This window comes from Heptranchias perlo, chromosome 1 (assembly GCF_035084215.1).
Source record: "Heptranchias perlo isolate sHepPer1 chromosome 1, sHepPer1.hap1, whole genome shotgun sequence".
In the NCBI taxonomy this organism is placed as follows: domain Eukaryota; kingdom Metazoa; phylum Chordata; class Chondrichthyes; order Hexanchiformes; family Hexanchidae; genus Heptranchias; species Heptranchias perlo.
The window spans coordinates 152,110,974-152,132,943 of NC_090325.1; the positions used below are offsets into that span (position 1 = coordinate 152,110,974).

The 21,970-nt window shown below is 46.9% G+C and overlaps 1 protein-coding gene across 2 annotated transcripts in view; it reads right to left on the reverse strand.

Annotated features, from left to right (window-relative positions):
• etfdh (electron transfer flavoprotein dehydrogenase) overlaps positions 1 to 15,726 on the reverse strand; it is a 51,179-nt gene extending 35,453 nt beyond the window's left edge. The window contains exons 1-5 of one of the 2 annotated variants that reach the window (XM_067992672.1): positions 12,487 to 15,726; positions 10,400 to 10,549; positions 6,159 to 6,388; positions 577 to 658; positions 162 to 280 (exon numbers count right to left, since the gene is read on the reverse strand). In XM_067992672.1, the coding sequence (XP_067848773.1) occupies positions 162 to 280; positions 577 to 658; positions 6,159 to 6,388; positions 10,400 to 10,549; positions 12,487 to 12,520 (615 nt within the window). In that variant the 5' untranslated portion in view covers positions 12,521 to 15,726. The remainder of the gene's footprint in view (positions 1 to 161; positions 281 to 576; positions 659 to 6,158; positions 6,389 to 10,399; positions 10,550 to 12,486) is intronic. The other variant, XM_067992680.1, reaches the window with a different exon arrangement.
• Positions 15,727 to 21,970: the final 6,244 nt, after the last annotated feature.

Genomic DNA, 21,970 nt, shown 5'->3' on the forward strand with positions numbered 1-21,970 from the left:
AAGTCCTTATGATATCGAACTTCCCCAGTGGCTCACTGGATAAATGCACATGTGGTATTATATTGAACCGTATAGATCTGGAAAATCTTATGTAAAACAGGTTTAAAATACAATAAAAAGCAACTAAATGCACAAGATTTTAGACCTAAATCATCATTCACCTCAGAAGCTGCATACCCTGGATACAATTCCACACCAAGTTCTTCTGCCTGTTCACCTAACCATCTCACCAAGTGACCCAAACGGACAATATAATTTCCATGATTGTTCATGGGAAGACCTGCACAGAAACCAGAAAGGGTTACAAAGCAGAATTTTAAATGATAGTTGATATATGATAGTTGATATATCAAAGTTGGTTTTAGATACATGCAGTGAACTACATGGTACTGATCTAAACAGTATCTTAGCTGTACTGGCCCTGTCTGCAGCATCAAGTCGTGTTATGGTGTTACAGGATATTTGACTGAGGAATACTTGTTTCTGCAATTACCAATAGATGCACAAGAAATAAAAATTTCCTTCTACAGCTCTGCAAATTGACATGCAAAAGAGTTACAAATATATTCACGATACCTGGTAACAATGGAACAGGAATTCTGTACTTCTCTGTTAAAATACCAAATACATCTTCCTTTACTGGAGTGTGCAGTGGAGCCTGTTAGGTACATGTACACACAAATCATTACATATTACATATAACGAAGTTTTGTTTCATGTCTAGAAATAAAATCCTTAAATAACTTGATCACAATCGAGATTCTGAGGTAATTCTGGGCCAATTAACAATCCCTGAATCAACTTAGGCTTTGAGACGTTTTGGACCGGAATGTCAAGTTACGATCCACTTAGTAATAAACTGTACTTGAGATCACTTTTTTTATTATTCGTTTATAGGAAGTGGGCGTCACTAGCAAGGCCAGAATTTATTGCCCATCCCTAATTTCCCTTGAGAAGGTGGTGATAAGCCGCCTTCTTGAACCGCTGCAGTCCGTGCGGTGAAGGTTCTCCCACAGTGCTGTTAAGTAGGGAGTTCCAGATTTTGACCCAGCGACGATGAAGGAACGACGATATATTTCCAAGTCGGGATGGTGTGTGACTTGGAGGGGAACTGCAGGTGGTATTGTTCCCATGTGCCTGCTGCCCTTGTCCTTCTAGGTGGTAGAGGTCACAGGTTTGGGAGGTGCTGTTGAAGAAGCTGTGGCAAGTTGCTGCAGTACATTCTGTAGATGGTACACACTGCAGCCACGGTGCGCTGGTGGTGAAGGGAGTGAATATTTAGGGAGATTTAGGGCTGCTTTGTCCTGGATGGTGTCGAGTTTCTTGATTGTCCATCATACTCCTGACTTGTGCCTTGTAGATGGTGGAAAGGTTTTGGGGAGCCAGGAGGTGAGTCACTCGCAGCAGAATACCCTGCCTCTGACCTGCTCCTGTAGCCACAGTATTTATGTGGCTGGTCCAGTTAAGTTTCTGGTCAATGGTGACCCCCAGGATGTTGATAGTGGGGGATTCGGTGATGGTAATGCCGTTGCATGTCAAGGGGAAGTGGTTATACTCTCTTGTTGGAGATGGTCATTGCCTGGCACTTGTCTGGCACAAATGTTACTTGCCACTTATCAGCCCAAGCCTGGATGTTGTCCAGGTCTTGCTGCATGCGGGCACCGACTGCTTCATTATCTAAGGGGTTGTGAAAGGAACCGAACACAGTGCAATCATCAGCGAACATCCCCATTTCTGACTTTATGATGGAGGGAAGGTCATTGATGAAGCAGCTGAAGATGGTTGGGCCTAGGACACTGCCCTGAGGAACACCTGCAGCAATGTTCTGAGGCTGAGATGATGGGCCTCCAATAACCACTACCGTCTTCCTTTGTGCTGGGTATGACTCCAGCCACTGGAGAGTTTGCCCCCTGATTCCCATTGACTTCAATTTTACTAGGGTATCTTGGAGCCACAACTCGTTCAAATGCTGCCTTGATGTCAAGGGTAGTTACTCTCACCTCATCTCTGGAATTCAGCTCTTTTGTCCATGTTTAGACCAAGGCTGTAATGAGGTCTGGAGCAGAGTGGTCCTGGCGGAACCCAAACTGAGCATCGGTGAGCAGGTTATTGGTGAGTAAGTGCCGCTTGATAACACTGTCGACCACACCTTCCATCACTTTGCAAATGATTGAGAGTAGACTGATGGGGTGGGAATAGGCTGGATTGGATTTGTCCTGCCTTTTGTGGAGAGGACATACCTGGGCAATTTTCCACATTGTCGGGTAGATGCCAATGTTGTAGCCGTGCTGGAACAGTTTGGCTAGAGGCGCAGCTAGTTCTGGAGCACAAGTCCTTAGCACTACAGCCGGCATGTTGTCGGGGCCCATAGCCTTTGCTGTATCCAGTGCACTCAGCCGTTTCTTGATATCACGTGGAGTGAATCGAATTGGCTGAAGACTGGCTTCTGTGATGGTGGGGATATCGGGAAGAGGCAGAGATGGATCATTGACTCGGCACTTCTGGCTGAAGATGGTTGCAAATGCTTAAGCCTTGTCTTTTGCACTCACGTGCTGTACTCTGCCATCATTGAGGCTGGAGATGTTTACAAAGCCTCCTCCTCCCGTTAGTTGTTTAATTGTCCACCATCATTCATGACTGGATGTGGCAGAACTGCAGAGATTTGACCTGATCCGTTGGTTGTGGAATCACTTAGCTCTGCCTATAGCATGTTGCTTCCGCTGTTTAGCATGCATGTAGTCCCGAGTTGTAGCTTCACCAGGTTGGCACCTCATTTTTAGGTACGCCGGGCTCCCAGCATGCTCTTCTACACTCATCGAACCAGGGTTGATCCCCTGGCTTGTTGGCAATGGTAGAGTGAGGAATATGCCAGGCCATGAGGTTACAGATTCTGCTGCTGCTGCTGCTGATGGCCCACAGGGCCTCATGGGTGCCCAGTTTTAAGCTGCTAGATCAGTTCTGAATCTGTCCCATTTAACACGGTGGTAGTGCCACACACATGTTGGATGGTGTCCTCGGTGTGAAGACAGGAGTTTGTCTCCACAAGGACTGTGCGGTGGTCACTCCTACCAATACTGTCATGGACAGATGTATCTGCGACAGGTAGACTGGTGAGGACAACATCAAGTAGGTTTTTCCCTCGTGTTGGTTCGCTTGCCACCTGCCGCAGGCCCAATCTGGCAGCTATGTCCTTCAGGACTCGGCCAGCTCGGTCAGTAGTGGTGCTACCGAGCCACTCTTCGTGACGGACATTGAAGTTCCCCACCCAGATTACATTCTGTGCCCTTGCTACCCTGAGTGCTTCCTCCAAGTGGTGCTCAACATGGAGGAGGACTGATTCATCAGCTGAGGGAGGGCGGTAGGTGGTAATCAGTCGGAGGTTTCCTTGCCCATGTTTGACCTGGTGCCATGAGATTTCAAAGGGTTTCGAATCAATGTTAAGGACTCCCAGGGTCACTCCCTCTTGATTGTATTCCCAGATCTGGCTGACCAATTGTTAACAAAAAATCAGCAAGTTACAGAAAGTAGATTTTATTTTGCAATCGCTCCTCAACATTGCCAAAACTCCTATTTGTTTTTTTAAAAATTTGTTCATGGGATGCCGGCATTTATTGCTCAACCCTAATTGCCCTTGAGAAGGTGGTGGTGAGCTGCCTTCTTGAACCGCTGCAGTCCACGTGGTGAAGGTTCTCCCACAGTGCTGTTAGGAAGGGAGTTCCAGGATTTTGACCCATCGACGATGAAGGAACGGCAATATATTTCCAAGTCGGGATGGTGTATGACTGAGGGAAACATGCAGGTGGTGTTGTTCCCATGTACCTGCTGCTCTTGTCCTTCTAAGTGGTAGAGGTCGCGGGTTTGGGAGGTGCTGTCGAAGAAGCCTTGGCGAGTGGCTGCAGTGCATCCTGTGGATTGTACAGACTGCAGCCACGGTGTGCCAGTGGTGAAGGGAGTGAATGTTTAGGGTGGTGGATGGGGTGCCAATCAAGTGGGCTGCTTTGTCCTGGATGGTGTCCAGCTTCTTGAGTGTTGTTGGAGCTGTACTCATCCAAGCAAGTGGAGAGCATTCCATCACACTCCTGACTTGTGCCTTGTGGATGGTGGAAAGGCTTTGGGGAGTCAGGAGGTGAGTTACTCGCCGCAGAATACCCAGCCTCTGACCTGCTCTTGTAGCCACAGTATTTATATGGCTGGTCCAGTTAAGTTTCTGGTCAATGGTGACCCCCAGGATATTGATGGTGGGGGGGATTCGGTGATGGTAATGCTGTTGAATGTCAAGCGGAGGTGGTTAGACTCTCTCTTGTTGGAGATGGTCATTGCCTGGCACGAATGTTACTTGCCACTTATCAGCCCAAGCCTGGATGTTGTCCTGGTCTTGCTGCATGCGGGCACCGACTGCTTCATTATCTAAGGGGTTGTGAAAGGAACCGAACACAGTGCAATCATCAGCGAACATCCCCATTTCTGACCTTATGATGGAGGGAAGGTCATTGACAAAGCAGCTGAAGATGGTTGGGCCTAGGACACTGCCCAGAGGAACTCCTGCAGCAATGCCCTGCGGCTGAGATGATTGGCCTCCAACAACCACTACCATCTTCCTTTGTGCTAGGTATGACTCCAGCCACTGGAGAGTTTGCCCCCTGATTCCCGTTGACTTCAATTTTACTAGGGCTCCTTGGTACCACACTCGGTCAAATGCTACCTTGATGTCAAGGGCAGTCACTCTCACCTCACTTCTAGAATTCAGTTCTTTTGTTCAGGTTTGGACCAAGGCTGTAATGAGGTCTGGAGCCGAGTGGTCATGGTGGAACCCAAACTGAGCATCGGTGAGCAGGTTATTGGTGAGTAAGTGCCACTTGATAGCACTGTCAACGACACCTTCCATCATTTTGCTGATGATTGAGAGTAGATTGATGGGGTGGTAATTGGCTGGATTGGATTTGTCCTGCTTTTTGTGGACAGGACATACCTAGGCAATTTTCCACATTGTCGGGTAGATGCCAGTGTTGTAGCTGTACTGGAACAGTTTGGCTAGAGGCGCAGCTAGTTCTGGAGCACAAGTCTTCAGCACTACAGACGGGCTGTTGTCGGGGCCCATAGCTTTTGCTGTATCTAGGCTGCACACAGCTCACTATTCTGCTATTGGAATTGCACCATGGGATTCCATTACTGCAAATGGTTTTAGGTAAATATTCCAGCAATTTCTTCAGTTAGGTAAAAGGTAAGCTACATTCATAGCATATTACTCCATAAAAATTAGATATAGCTTATTGTTGTGTTTCCTTGCACTGCTAAATTGTCAAAAAAACTGATCACTTTATTATATTTATATTGTAATATTTGTGTATAGTTAGCAAAGTTGAAATAAAAACTGTTGCACATCAATTGGTCAGGCATATTTTCGTCAATCCCTCCTAAAATGTTCACTTTAATAAATCAGAAGTCAGTTTATCCAAAATGAGATAGCTCCAGTATGTTGCTCCAAGAGTAGGTGAGGAATAGCATTAAAGAAAAGAACTTCCATTTATATGGCGCATTTCATGACCTCAGGACATCCCAAAGCGTTTTACAGCTAATTAAGTTTTTGAAGTGAGGTCACTGTTGTAATGTAGGGAAATGTGGCAGCAAATTTGCGTACAGCAAGTCCCACAAACAGCAATAAGATAATGACCAGATAATCTGTTTTAGTGATGTTGGTTGAAAGATAAATATTGGCCAGAACTCCCCTGCTCTTCTTTGAAATAGTGCCATGGGATCTGTAACGCCAACCTGAGGGGGCAGACGGGGCTTCGGTTTCATCCAAAGAAAGGGCACTCCCTCAGAACTGCACTGGAATGTCAGCCAAAGATTTTGTGCTCGAGTCTCTGGAGCAGGACTTGAACTCATAGCCTTCTGACTCAGAGGTGAGCGTGCTACCACTGAGTCACAGCTAACGCTATCACAAGTTCTAAGACTGAGTAGTCATCAGAAGTTTAAGATTAGAGCACTGTAATCAGAAATCTTTACTTTATCCCTTGTCAGTCATATTTTGTCATTTGCCTGGTGCAAAAATACTGTCACATGTATTAGACTGGATTGCTACACAAACCCCAAATTGTAATTTTTTCAGTAAGCTGTTTTTGGAGGTAAACAGAAGCAACATAAAACAATGTCCTCACCCCTCTGTCTTTCCAATCTGGGAACAACTCTTCTAGAGCTTTTGGATCTAGACAGGCCCCCGAAAGGATATGTCCACCAATCTGTGCAGCTTTCTCCACTAAACACACTCGTAGTTCCTTGTCATGTTTATCAGCTAGCTGTTTAAGATGGATGGCGGCAGACAGACCAGCAGGTCCTCCACCCACTATCACCACATCAGCTTCATCTGTAAACCGCTCCATGTTGACCCCTTGAAATACAATGCAATATTAGAATAAGAACGGTCAATCTATCATATGAATTGCTTAGACAGTTCAGGCAGATTTGATATATTAAATATATTAAACATTAGGAAACAGACAATTTAAGGATTTTCCAAAAACACACAATTATCATTCAATTCTAATTTGAGTATTTTCCCCCAAAATGAACAAGATGAATTTTGGAAGCTTTTCTGATAAAGGGTCTGATCATCATCACCTGTATTTTGTTATAGTTAGAAAATATAAGCATTCTAACTAGTTACAGCTGACAGAAAGGCAGACACGTACATACGTTCAGAAACCAATTACTAAGCAGTTAGAAACTTACACAAACCAGTGCTGCTAGACTCGGGAAAACCCACTCTCCCACTTGCTCCCCTCCCAAGTGCTGTCGGGTCCACATCCTCCCCTCCTCTCATTGGTAACAGACACAAGGAATCCGGTGAGCCAAACCCCATATTCCACCCACTGTTCTGTCAAATCTCAGATTCCCCCTCCACAGTTCTGCCAAAATCCAGGTTCCCCTTCCAGTGATGCCAAGTCCTAAGACCACCACCTACTGCAGCTAACCCCTTGCCCCAATATTGCTACATACCAGATACCTATCTCCAACGGATACATCGGGCCCGATATTACCATGGCGGCAGGGGGTAGATTGGGCGCGTGGGTAATGCGCCCGGTGAAATCAGTCTGCCCCGCGCGCAATCGCAGGCTGATTGGATCCACTTACCTCTTGTTCCGGGTTCCCCGCTGCTAAGCTGCGCGGCAGGTGGACTGCGCATGCGCAGTAAGGTCTGTCAGCTGGAGGAGCTCTATTTAAAGGGGCAGTCCTCTGCTGACAGATGCTGCAACAAATACCAAAAATTACAGCATGGAGCAGCCCAGGGGGAAGGCTGCTCCCAGGTTTAATGATGCCTCACTCCAGGTATCATTGGATGGGGTGAGGAGGAGGGGGAGGACAAAGATCTTCCCCCCCGGCGGACAGGAGGAAGCGGCCTGCCTCTGCCACCAAGGCCTGGCTCGAGGTGGCAGAGGAGGTCACCTGCACCACCAACATATCGCGCACCTGCATACAGTGCAGGAGGCGCTGCAATGACCTAAGTAGGTCAGCCAAAGTGAGTACACTTACTCATTCCCCTACACTCCGTCTGCCACATCACCACCCCCACCCCACATCTCCTTCTGCACAGCCAACACTACTCTGTCACATCACCCCTCACACCCACTCAAAGCTCATCCTCATCTTACCTGCACTTACTCACCTCGCCAGTACTCATCCCACCACTACCACTCAACCCAATCCTCATACAATCTCATGGATCTATCTCATACTCACCCTCTCATGCATCTCCTTCACAGTCAGCCTCACTCAACCTGCCACTACCTGTGCTGCAGCCACAGGGCATGCATCACATATGTGCAGTAGGCAGCTTAAGACAAATGTGTCGTGAGCATGAAGGGGATGCACAAAGGTGTTTGAGGGTTTGTCATGGTTTGCAATTATATTTAATTTCTGAGCAACTCACATTACATATTATATTGGCACCACTACTGTCACGTCTTTGCGAATCTTGTCTGGTTTGTGCAATAATGCCCTTTCCTGAGGATCACAATGAAGACCCACACCTGATGCCACCCATGGTGTCACTGCAGAGTGGGTGTTGGTGTATTTGCAGGGCTCTTTTGTGCAGACGACTGAGACTTCGGCGATGTCCCCGGTGGCACCCTGGAAGGATGCGGAGAAGTTGTTGACGGCAGTGGTGACTTTGACAGTGACAGGTAAGAAGATAGTGCTCGGGCCAGCCGGGAGCAGCTCGGCATTAAGGAGGCTGCAGATGTCCACGACTACATGTCGAGTGACTCTGAGCCTCCGTGTGCACTGCTGCTCAGAAAGGTCCAGGAAGCTGAGCCTCGGTCTGTGGAACCTGTGGCGAGGGTAGTGCCCTCTGCGACGCATCTCTCTCTGCAGTTGCCCTCCCTCCTGCTGTGCAGGTGGATGTGTCACAGCACTGTGTTCTGGAGCCCCACGTGTCAGAGGTGGACGGCGTGGCCGGCGAGGCTGTTCGCCCTCCAAGGTCATGTCTGCAGCTACGGCGGCCCCCATCCGGAAGATGCACATCTGAGGGGGTCCGCAAGGTAGGTACATGTGTCTGGACACCGGGGTAAGTGTGCAAGTTGGTGAATTTTGTTGTTAGGAGGAGGGTGGTGGAGGCCAAACTTTGTCCAAAGTGACAGAGTGGCCTCCTGCAATGAGTGAGGGTCTCCCCCCCCCCCCCACTGTCAAATGGACCTTTGCAGCTGCCACAGGCTGATGACTGCAACACGTCCATTTGAACTGGGAGTGTTTCCCCCATTACGGGAAACAGTCCCAGTTGTTTGCAAAATCCCACCCCTCCTAAAATATCACGTTAATCAGGTCTCTAAACAACCTGAAATACCAAAATAAATACCTTAAGTGGCACCCCGCCAGCTTTAATTGCCGGCGGGAGTCCCACATGCAGGGGCTGCGCGCACACATCAGTGGGGAACCTGGAAATGGGGCGGGTTGGAGCCGGGCTCCCGACTCGCCCCAGGAATCCCCGATTTCCATAGCCCCCCCCCCGCCAGGAATGCACCTGATCGCGGGTGCTAAAATCGAGCCCATCATACGTACCATATCGGTGTGCATCCTCTGCTTTAAAAATGGTAAAGGGTAAAAATTAAATGCATAGGTAAAGGCCACTCATTTATGATTTTCACATTGAGTTGTGGAATTCAATCCCGGAGGCACCAGTAATAAACTGAGAATACCAAGTAATCAATACAGAATTCAACTTAATCAGTCATTGTTAATCAGCAGCCTTGATGTTGTGCATGGCAGAAAAAAAACCCCAACTGATATAAAACAACATAGTGAGCAGCATTATGGGAGATCAGCTAGCATATATAAAAATGGTTAATGTTCCTCAACACAAATGTTCATTAATGTGGTAAAATGGATTTTTAAAACTTGTATTCTTGTAATGCTAGCTTCACCATGTAAGGGGTTAATTCCCATGGCTGTACAGAGTACTCTTTTTAACAGAAAATCATCAGCCTGAAGCAGACTCTGTCTATTAGATTTTCCTCAAGATGCAAGTTTCCACTCACACAATAGAAGGGGGGGGGGGGAAATATCTGAGGTGTTAATTAATCACCCTGATAAAAGGACCAACACTGAGATTCTCAAACATCTTGTGGTATTGTTAGAGGTGGCTCCATTGTCCTATAGGAGAACCATTGTAACACCTGGTTGGTTGAGGCATCATTCTAGTTAATTCATAGAGCTGGGGGCAGGGGAAGAAAGAGCATAACTACTCCTCCTCCCCCACTTCTCCATCAAAGGTATGGCAGTGATTTTGATTGAAAGCTATTTTGAGTCCTTTGAAGAAAAAGGTCCTTTATTGGCTGGAGTCTGCTGTGATTACTAGCTTGATGGATACAGACTTCATCTCAGAGTTAAGGTGGCAGTTCTAAGAGAGACATAAAAAGCAACAAGGGAGACAGCATATTTGTAATATGCAGTCACCATCTATAATACTTAATACAGTAGTTTTAAATTTTCAACAGCATTAGACTATTCTGGATTGTAGCAGGCTTGTCTGAGGTTAAAAACAAAAGGTTAAACTTATGATTAAACACTGTGTTTAAAAGAGAGTCAGTTGTGTCCTTATTTTCAAATATCAAGAACAGCAGGGAAACATATCTTCTCATTGTATTAAACTGTGTATCAGTGGGATGCTTATTTAATCTGCTGCTCGTAACAAGATAAATTACGTGGTAGCATGTGATATGTTTCCATGGCCCGAGTAAGGGGTCTCTGTTAGTATCCCGGCCATGCTATCGTTTGTTTAAATATTGGGCAGAAAAAGGTGCATTCCGGATTGTAGGGGGGACACAAGATCCACTTAAGGATTTAACTGTTGACACTGAACCAGAGAAAATTTCCACTGTAAAAACCTAACATCCGTGACAGTTACCTTCCCATCGTGGATCTTTATCCCGAGGATGGATTGTGTAGTGCGTAGTGATACGGGAAACTGAAGAGGAGGAAACACATCTTTTATCACACACCAAGGATGGAAGAGATTCCTTTTGTACTGTTTTCAAAGAATGTAGACACCTGTGCACTGTAAAGGAAAAGCATATTAAAATACAGACTTTAAAAAACCAATGTATTCCATACAATTGTCTCAAAATATTGCAGTCCTCCATATAGCTAGCAGGTGACACAAAAATGTCAAGTAAAGAATTTGGGCTCTGTCAAATTACAGTTCACATCAAATATACCTGCATGCCAGAAGCCACCATACTTAATCTAAAATGGCTCTGCAGTTGCTTACTCCCTCTCAGATTTCAACTGCAGGTCTCCGCCGACCAAGTTAGACATTTTTTTTTAAATCCAAGAGCTGATAAAAGTATTCAAATACAAAACAAAAATTTCTTAAACATAAGCACAAAGAACATAAGAAATAGGAGCAGGAGTAGGCCATAAGGCCCCTCGAGCCTGCTTTGCCATTCAATAAGATCATGATGGTCGTTCTTCTACCTCAATTCCACTTTCCCGCCCGATCCCCATATCCCTTGATTCCCTTAGATAGATTTCTGGACTCTATCTCAGCCTTGAACATATTCAACGACTCAGCATCCACAGCCCTCTGGGGTAGAGAATTCCAAAAGATTCACAACCCTCTCAGTGAAGAAATTCCTTCTCATCTCAGTCCTAAATGTCCGACCCCTTATCCTGAGACTATGCCCCCTAGTTCTAGAATCTCCAGCCAGGGGAAACAGCCTTTCTGCATTTACCCTCTCAGAATCTTATATGTTTCAATGAGATCGCCTCTCATTCTTCTAAACTCTAGAGTATAGGCCCATTCTACTGAATCTCTCCTCATAGGACAACCTTCTCATCCTGGGAATCAATCTAGTGAACCTTTGTTGCACTACCTCTAATGCAAATATATCCCTTCTTAGTTAAGGAAACTAAAACTGTACACAGTACTCCAGGTGTGGTCTCACCAAACCCCTGTACAATTGCAACAAGACTTCCTTGCTCTTATACTTCAACCTGAGGTTTAGCTGCAGTGTTTTTTTCCACTTAAAAAGAATTTTCTTTAAGACTTTATTTCTGATGACACTTTTTCCTTTTTTTCCCCAATTCAGCAGCACTGGATATTATTGCATTAACACGCCACAACACATCAGTTTGATTTTTTTTAAACTTTAACTTCAAACATGTTGTCAGTCCTTATAAGCCCAAAGCACACTACAATTAAATTATCAGTATCCTGGGTAATGCAGTAGTTCTCTTTCCGAGTACTAATAAAATGCAGGGTAGCCAGTTCAACCACGGAATCATTTAATTGGAGTACAAAAAAGTTTTTGATTTGTTTAAAGTTACATCAAGAAAATAAAAACATTTAATTGTTCTTCAACCTGCTGTTGAGTTGAAACACACTCCACTTAGCACTCAATCTGAACTGCAACTCGATCAACTTAAAAGTCAGACAGTAGCACTAACCTTTGATGCACTTTGAATTAGAGAAATACAATGCAAGAGTTTCCGCCCAACAAACAGCCTCGTGGGACTACAGTGTTCATCAAATGTGTAGATTCTTTAATATGTACACTATAAAAATACTGCCTTCAGTTATGATTAAAGTGTAGTTTATTTCATTGGAACTTCAAACCACAAGACTGATTGCACATGTAGTTTTACAATGCAGTATGTATGAGCGCTGGATATTGCCCGACATGGGATTTGCCAATTTTATGGATGTACAGATTGTTTACATTGACTCTATATCTGGTGCCCTCAACCTTTACCCTACATTCAGGATTGAGGAAAAGGGGCACTGAATACAACCTTTGAAAACTTCCCACTTTTAATCACATCATTATCGATTCCCACCCTCGTGATGAACCTGACTAAACTTATCGCACTGATCACAACTGGTTTCGATGACTTTAACAAGACCTGCGTGGCAGGCTATGAATTAAATGTCAGTCAGTCCCGTTGCTGTCCCTTCTTTATTTAGTTGGGGGGGGGGGGGGGAGGGGCTCTTACCTCGTGCTGAAATCCTGCAGTTTGCAGACCACATTCCGGAGCCGCCTGTCACCCGGCTCTCCCCGGCGGCTGTGTAATCACTGATAGTCCTGGTACTGCCCGAGTGCCCGCTCCCCCACAGTCACTGCTACCGTTCCGGCTCACAGCTGCTGTTAAACACTCGCGCTGACACCCCGGGTTAATGATCGAAGGGCCACACAAAACCCGTCTCTTGCGCTTACGCCGAATGGTACAAAGCGATCTGGGAAATGCAGTCCTCCCCACTTGAGGCAATTAAACGTCCGCTAACGGGCTCTTGGGAAACTGCGCATGCTCACTGCCTTCAGTATCGTCACCACAGGTGACAATTCGCCTGTGGTGACGTCAGTGTTTTTTTAAATTTCAAGATTAATTTCATAAAATTTAAAGATACACACAGTTCAATGTTAAAAACACAATTCCAAGCAATACAGTTCAATACAATTCAGATCATCCACCATTCAATCCCATTATTACAATTCAAAACACATATCTTCTAATACATTCTGTACAATACAAAGTGGGGTGGCCTTACACGGTTGTCTTTCCCCATGGAGCCTTTGTGTAGGCCGTAACTCACTACAGTGCATCCCGTAGCACGTACTGCTGAACCTTGGAGTGTGCCAGTTGGCAGTATTTGGTCATGGGCAGCTCCTTCGGCTGGAAGACCAGCAGGTTTCGGGCAGACCAAAGGGCGTCCTTTACCCAGTTGACGGGCTTCCAGCAGCAGTTGATATCTATCTCGGTGTTGGTCCTGGGGAACAGCCCATACAGCACAGAGTCCAGTGTTACCCAGCTGTTGGGGATGAACTGGGACAGATACCAATGCATCTCTCTCCACAACTTCTGCGTGAAGCGACTGTCCACCAGGAAGTGGATGAAGGTCTTGTCCCTGCAGCAGCCTCGAGGGCTGCTCATGGTGGCACTGAAATTCCGTGTGTGTAGGAAATACCGCACTGGGAGGGCCCTTCTCACCATCATCCAAGCTACATCCTGGTGCCTGTTGGTCAGTTCCGGCGACAAGTCTGCTAAATGGCTTTGACTGTGTGGTCGGAGAACTGCCCGATCGGATCCATCCTCTCCCATCCATGCGGGACCCGCAGAACGTTCCGTGACTTGTGGTTGAAAGGGTTCCTCTTGAGGAAATTCTCCACTTGTGACAGGTGGTGGGGTATGGACCAGTTGGATGGGACGGCCTGCGTCTGCTCGGAGAGTGTGGCCAGACCCAACCTTCTCAGTGTGGCGGACCGGTAGAAACTCAGCATGTGGTGTTTGCGTACCAGAGCTCTACACACATCCTGAGGCAGCCAAACGCAAAGCTGGCCATCAGGATCAGGGCGGCATTGGGGATGCCCTTCCCTCCTTTGTCTGGGAGCTTGTACATGGTGTCCCTGCGGACGCAGTCCATTTTGGACCTCCAAAGTGGAAGATAGCTTGGGTGACAGTGACGATGGAGCAGCGGGGAATGGACCAGACCTGGACCACGTAGTGCAACACTGCGAGTACCTCACACCTTGTCACCAGATTTCTGCCAGCCATGGTGAGGAAGCACCGCCCACCACATACCAAGCTTCTGTTTGGTCTTGGCGACCAGTTCCTCCTGGTTCTTGGTCCAGTCCTGGGGCTCCCCGAACCAGATCCCTAGCACCTTCAGGTAGTCGGACCTGACGGTGAAGGGGAGAAAGGATCGGGTCTGCCACCTGCCAAAGAACATGGCCTTGCTTTTACTGCGGTTCACTCTAGCCCCCTTGGCCAGCTTGAACTGGTCGCAGTCTGTGGACCGACCACTGATTGGAGCAAAAGACGGTGACATCATCCATGTATAGGGTGGCCTTAACCTGAGAGCCTCCGCTACCAAGGATCGTCATCCCTGATACCTTCGTCCTTTCTGATGGACATGGCAAATGGCTCGATACAACACACGAACAAGACCATGGAGAGGACAGCCCTGCCTGACTCCAGATCTGACACGGAAAGCTCTCTGATTCCCACCCGTTGCTTAGGACTACACTACGGATGTCCGCATAGATCAGTCAGATCCAATCGCGGATTCCCTCCCCAAACCTCATTTTGGAGAGCACGCCATCATGTACATGTGGGATATTCTGTCCAAGGCTTTCTACTGGTCCAAGCTGATGAGGCAGGTGTTCACCCACCTGTCCTGCACTTAGGAAATCATATCCCTGACCAGTGCAAGGCAATTAGAGATCTTCCTGCCCCGGGTACAGTACAGGTCTGATTGGGATGGATCACCAGCTCCAGAGCAGACTTGAGCCTGTTGGCGATGACCTTGGACAGAATCTTGTAGTCAACATTTAGCAAGGAAATGTAGTGATATCAGTGTCCTGCTGCAGCTCAGCAAAGGAAGTTGAAGGGAATGTGGAGCAGGATAGGGAGGCACCTCACCTCACTCTTAAAATGAATACACAATCTTTTAGAAGTACCAGATTTTTTAACACTTCATTTTCACTTCTATGGCAATCAATATTTGAGTTTTCCTCCTTAACCGCTATGCTCATGTATCGCACACAGTCTGCAGACTTCATTCATTTAATGAGTCGGTGAGCCGGAGTATCTTGGGAACTGCCCCGGTTTTGTGCTGCACAAATGTAATTGACTTAATAGACGGTATAAAGTAAACTTAATGTAATTCCAATTGTGAATACCCTCTCAGTAATTCCATTGATTTGGTATCTTTTTTCCCCTTATAGCTCTGTGAAGCATTTTGTCGCGGTTTTTCTATGTGAGGTGATGTGACGAACAGCGGCGACACCCAGGCCGCTTGCATTTTCTGCGGCCTGGAGGAGTCCGTTTTCCATTTGTACACTGGGTGTGCGAGACTGCAGCCCCTGTTCCATTATTTGGAGGGGCTGCTCCTCAAGTTCTGGCTGCACTTCAGTCCCACGCTCCTGATCTTTGGCCGCCCGGTGAGGAGGGGGGCGGGCAGGTCGGTGGACGTCCTCGTGGGCCTGTCCAAGGTGGCCATCCACAGGTCCAGGATGCTCGCGGTCCGTGGGGGTGGGGGCGGGCGCTCGGCCTGTCTGCCTCTCTTTCGCGGGTTGCTCCGCGCCCGGGTGGCCCTGGAGATGGAGCACGCGGTGTCTGCCGGTACGCTCGAGGCTTTCCGCGACCGGTGGGCACCGCAGGGGCTGGAATGCATCCTGAACGAGGATAATAAAATTTTGATTTGAACACTTGGTTTTGGTTTGTTTGGTTTTTAGTTGTTAAGCACACCCCACCCCCCCCCCCCCCTTCTTATAAAAGGGGGGCGTAATTTGGAAAAAAAAATAAAAGAAAAAAAAACGAACAGCGGCGGCTCTGACCCAGCTTAAACTACAGGTCCCAGAACGCACTATCCGGGGGGGGGGGGGGGGGTGATCGATCCCTCCTTACAGTCTGACCTTCTCTCCTTTCATTGTTGTCTGTTTGTTCCTATGGTTAAAACCAAATACAATTTACAAAAGCAACAGGCGTTCAGTTTGCCGAAAATAAGAGGTCCTGTCCGTAAGCGACAACACACTTGAACCTGACGCAAAGAATTCGTGAATTGCCTGAGAGGGAGCTGAGTATTTCATTTGATCTAAAACGCAGATTTTTAAAAATAAATATTAAATAATTAGACACATTAGCTATTCGACAGTTTGTAAATTGATAAATAATTGAAACGCTTATTGACGATGTCTATCCGCCCCGCTCAGGCACATGTTTGACCAGTCAGGACGCGGGGTCCTGCGCGATGTGTTTGGGCGCGCGGTTTGACAGTTGGTCTGATTGGGCGCGAGGCCCGGGCTCTGGTGAAGATGTCACAATCGGCGAGAGGCGCGAGCGAGCAGCAGCTGGAGGTGGTGGAGAAGCAGATCGACGAGGTGAGTGAGGATCTAGGTCCGGGATCAGTCCCGTCCCCGGCCTTAATCTCCTCCACTTCGGAGACGCCACCATGTGCCGCTGTGGTCCCCAGGACCTCAGAGATGTGTCATTGGGATCGGTGAGGATTGTCCCGATGAATTATGGAGTGCGTCCCCCACTTCATTAGTGTTCCTCTTCCCCCCCCCCCCCCCCCCGGGCACGGACTCGACGGGCCGAATGGCCTCCTTCCGTGCTGTACTCTTTCTATGATAACCACTCGCTGCGTAAAAAAAAAAGTTTTTCATCATGTGGCCTTTGGTTCTTTTGCCAATCGCCTTAAATCTGTGACCTCTGGTTCTTGACGCTTCCGCCAATGGGAACAGTTTCTCTCTATCTACTCTGTCTAGACCTCTCATGATTTTGAACACTTCATCAAATCTCCACTCAACCTTCTCTGCTCGAAGGAGAACAACCCCAGCTTCTCCAGTCTATCCACATAACTGAAGTCCCACATCCCGGGAACCATTCTAGTAAATCTTTTCCGCACCCTCTCTAACACCTTCACATCTTTCCGAAAGTGCGGTGCCCAAAATTGGACACAATACTCCAGTTGTGGCCAAACCAGTGTTTTATAAAGGTTCACCATTTCTTGCTTTTGTACTTTATGCCTCTATTTATAAAGCCCAAGATCCCGTTTGCTTTCTTAACCGCTTTCTCAACCTGCCCTGCCACCTTCAATGAATTGTGCACATATACCCCCAGGTGTCTCTATTCCTGCACCCCCTTTAGATTTGTACCCTTTAGTTTACATTGCCTCTCCTTGTTCTTCCTACCAAAATATATCACTTCGCACTTCTCTGCGTTAAATTATACCAGCTTGTCTATGTCCTCTTAAAGTCTATCACTATCCTCCTCACTGTTCACTACCCTTCCAAGTTTTGTGTCATCTGCAAATTTGGAAATTGTGCCCTGTGCACCCAAGTTCAAGTCATTAATATATGTCGAGAAAAGCAGAGGTCCTAGTACCGACCCCTGGGAAACACCACTATATACCTTCCTCCAGTCCGAGAAACAACCATTCACCACCACTTTCTGTTTCCTGTCACTTAGCCAATTTCGTATCCATGCTGCCACTGCCCCTTTTATTCCATGGGCTTCAACTTTGCTGACAAGCCTATTATGTGGTACCTTATCAAACACCTTTTGGAAGTCCATATACACTACATCAACCGCATTGCCCTCATCAAAAAACTCAAATCAAGTTGGTTAAACACGATTTGCCTTTAACAAATCCGGGCTGGCTTTCCTTAATTAATCCATACTTGTCCGAGTGACTGTTAATTTTGTCCCGGATTATCGTTCCTAAAAGTTTCCTCACCACCGAGGTTAAACTGACTGGCCTGTAGTTGGTGGGTTTATCCTTGCACGCTTTTTTGAACAAGGGTGTAACATTTGCAATTCTTCAGTCCTCTGGCACCACCCCCTATCTAAGGATGATTGGAAGATTATGGCCGGTCCCTCCACAATTTCTACCCTTACTTCCCTCAGCAACCTAGGATACATCCCATCTGGACTTGATGACTTATCTACTTGAGGTACAGCCAGCCTTTCTAGTACCTCCTCTTTATCAATTTTTAGCTCATCCAGTATCTCAACTACCTCTTTTACTGTGACTTTGGCAGCATCTTCTTCCTTCGTAAAGACAGATACAAAGTACTCATTTAATACCTCAGCCATGCTCTCTGCCTCCATGCGTAGATCACCCTTTTGGTCCCTAATCGGCCCCACACCATCTTTTTTTTATTCGTTCATGGGATGTGGGCGTCGCTGGCAAGGCTAGCATTTATTGCCCATCCCTAATTGCCCTTGAGAAGGTGGTGGTGAGCTGCCTGCTTGAACCGCTGCAGTATGTCTGGTGAAGGTTCTCCCAAAGTGCTGTTAGGAAGGGAGTTCCAGGATTTTGACCCAGCGACGATGAAGGAACGGCAATATATTTCCAAGTTGGGATGGTGTGTGACTTCGAGGGGAACGTAAGGGTGGTGTTGTTCCCATGTGCCTGCCGATCTTGTCCTTCTAGATGGTAGAGGTCACGGGTTTGGGAGGTGCTGTCGAAGAAGCCTTGGCAAGTTGCTGCAGTGCATCCTGTGGATGGTACACACTGCAGCCACAGTGCGCCGGTGGTGAAGGGAGTGAATGTTTAGGGTGGTGGATGGGGTGCCAATCAAGTGGGCTGCTTTGTCCTGGATGGTGTCCAGCTTCTTGAGTGTTGTTGGAGCTGCACTCATCCAGGCAAGTGGAGATTATTCCATCACACTCCTGACTTGTGCCTTGTAGATGGTGGAAAGGCTTTGGGGAGTCAGGAGGTGAGTTACTCGCCGCAGAATACCCAGCCTCTGACCTGCTCTTGTAGCCACAGTATTTATATGGCTGGTCTAGTTCAGTTTCTGGTCAATGGTGACCCCCCAGGATGTTGATGGTGGGGGATTTGGCGATGGTAATACCGTTGAATGTCAAGGGGAGGTGGTTAGACTCTCTCTTGTTGGAGATGGTCATTGGCTGGCACTTGCCTGGCGCAAATGTTACTTGCCACTTATCAGCCCAAGCCTGGATGTTGTCCATGTCTTGCTGCATGCGGGCACCGACTGCTTCATTATCTGAGCGGTTGCGAATGGAACTGAACACTGTGCAATCATCAGCGAACATCCCCATTTCTGACCTTATGATGGAGGGGAGGTCATTGATGAAGCAGCTGAAGATGGTTGGGCGTAGGACACTGCCCTGAGGAACTCCTGCAGCAATGTCCTGGGGCTGAGATGATTGGCCTCCAACAACCACTACCATCTTCCTTTGTGCTGGGTATGACTCCAGCCACTGGAGAAATTTCCCCCTGATTCCAATTGACTTCAATTTTACTAGGGCTCCTTGGTGCCACACTTGGTCAAATGCTGCCTTGACCGGGCAGTCACTCTCACCTCACCTCTGGAATTCAGCTCTTTTGTCCATGTTTGGACCAAGGCTGTAATGAGGTCTGGAGCTGAGTGGTCCTGGCAAAACCCAAACTGAGCATCGGTGAGCAGGTTATTCCTGTTCTCTATCTCTTACTACCCGTTTACTATTTATATGCCTATAGAAGATTTTTGGATTCCCTTTTGTTAGTTGCCAGACTATTCTCGTACTCTCTCTTTACCCCTCTTATTTCCTTTTTCGCTTCCCCTCTGAACTTTCTATATTCAGCCTGGTTCTCACTTGTGTTATCAACCTGACATCTGTCACATGCCCCCTTTTTCTGCTTCATCTTAGTCTCCATAGAACCATAGAAAAGATACAGCACAGAAGGGGGCCATTCGGCCCAGCGTGTCCGCGCCGGCTCGTAGAACAACCAGGTGCCCATTCTAATTCCACCTTCCAGCACCCGGTCCGTAGCCCTGCAGCTTACAGCACTTTAGGTGCAGGTCCAGGTACTTTTTAAAAGAGTTGAGGGTCCCTGCCTCTACCACCAATTCGGGCAGCGAATTTCATACACCCACCACCCTCTGGGTAAAAAAGTTTTTCCTCATGTCCCCTCTAATCCTTCCGCCAATCAGCTTAAATCTATGTCCTCGAGTCCTTGAACTCCCCTCGAGGGAGTTCTGTCTACTCTATCTGGGCCCCTAATAATTTTGTACACCTCAAACAAGTCTCCCTTCAGCCTCCTCTGCTCCCAGGAAAACAACCCCAGCCTATCCAATCTCTCCTCGTAGCTGCAATTTTCATGGCAACATGCTTGTAAATCTTCTCTGCACTCTCTCCAGAGCAATTATGTCCTTCCTGTAATGTGACCAGAACTACGCACAATAATCCAGCTGTGGCCTTACCAGCGTTTTATACAGTTCCATCATTACATCCCTGCTTTTGTATTCTGTACCTCGGCTAATAACGGAGAGCATTCCGTATGTCTTCTTCACAACCTTATCTACCTGTACTGCCACCTTCAGGGACCTGTGCACATGCACTCCAAGGTCTCTCACTTCCTCTACCCCTCTCAATATATTCCTGTTTACTGCGTATTCCCTTTTACTGTTTGCCCTCCCTAAGTGCATTACCTCACACTTCTCCGGGTTGAACTCCATTTGCCACTTTTCTGCCCACTCCACCAACCCATTGATATCCTCTTCACTATCATCTACACGGCCAATTTTTGTGTCGTCTGCAAATTTGCCAATCATGCCCCCTACATTCAAGTCCAAATCATTAATATATACCACAAACAACAAGGGACCCAACACTGAGCCCCGTGGCACACCACTGGAAACGGATTTCCATTCGCAAAGACATCCATCGACTTTTACCCTTTGTTTCCTGTTACTGAGCCAATTTTGGATCCAATTCGCCACATTTCCCTGTATCCATGGGCTTTTACCTTTCTGACCTGTCTGCCATGTGGGACCTTGTCAAATGCCTTACTAAAATCCATGTAGACAACATCCACTGCACTACCTTCATCAATCCTTATCACTTCCTCAAAGAATTCAATCAGATTTGTAAGGCATGACCTTCCCTGAACAAATCCATGCTGACTATCCCTGATTAAACCATGCCTTTCCAAGTGACAGTTTATCCTATCTTTCAGTATTGATTCTAATAGTTTGCCCACCACCGAAGTAAGACTGGCCGGCCTATAATTGTTCGGCCTTTCCCTCGTACCCTTTTTAAACAATGGTACTACGTTTGCAGTCTTCCAGTCCTCCCGTACCTCCCCTGTATCTAGTGAGGATTGGAAAATGATCCTCAGAGCATCCGCTATTTCCTCCCTGGCTTCCTTCAATAGCCTAGGAAACAATCCATCTGGCCCTGGTGACTTATCATCTTTCAAGGATTCCAGTCCCTCTAGTACTTCCTCTTTCGTTGTGTTTACCTTATCCAATATTTCACACCTCTCCTCTTTAACTACTACATCCGGAGCATCCCTTTCCTTTGTGAATACGGAGACAAAATATTAATTTAAAACCCTACCCACATCCTCTGCTTCTACACACAAGTAACCCTTATCATCCCTGATAGGTCCCACCTTTTCCTTAGCTATCCTCTTGTTCTTAATGTACTAATAAAACATCTTTGAGTTTTCTTTAATCTTACTAGCTAATATTTTTTTCATACCCTCTCTTTATTTTCCTTATTTCCTTTTTTACGTCACCCCTGTACTTTCTATACTCCTCCAGGCTTCCTGCAGTATTTAGTTTTCTGTGACAGTCATAAGCTTTCTTTTTCTGCTTTGTCTTGCCCCATATACTTCTAGACAACCAAGAGGCTCTAAATTTGGCAGTACCACCTTTTTTCTTTGAGGGGACGTGTCTGCATTGTACCCGTAGAATTTCACTTTTTAGTGCCTCTCACTGGCTTGCCACTGATTTCTCCTTAAGTAGTTGTGTCCAGGCCACTTCTGCCAAATCACCTCTTAGTTCTGTAAAATTTGCCTTCCCCCAATTTAAAACATTTACTCCTGATTTAACTCTGTCCTTTTCCATAATAATGCTAAAACTAACTGAATTATCCCCAATATGGTCACCTACTGTCACTTCACCCACTTGCCCATCTTCATTTCCCAGGACTAAATCTAGAATTGCATCCCCTCTTATTGGGC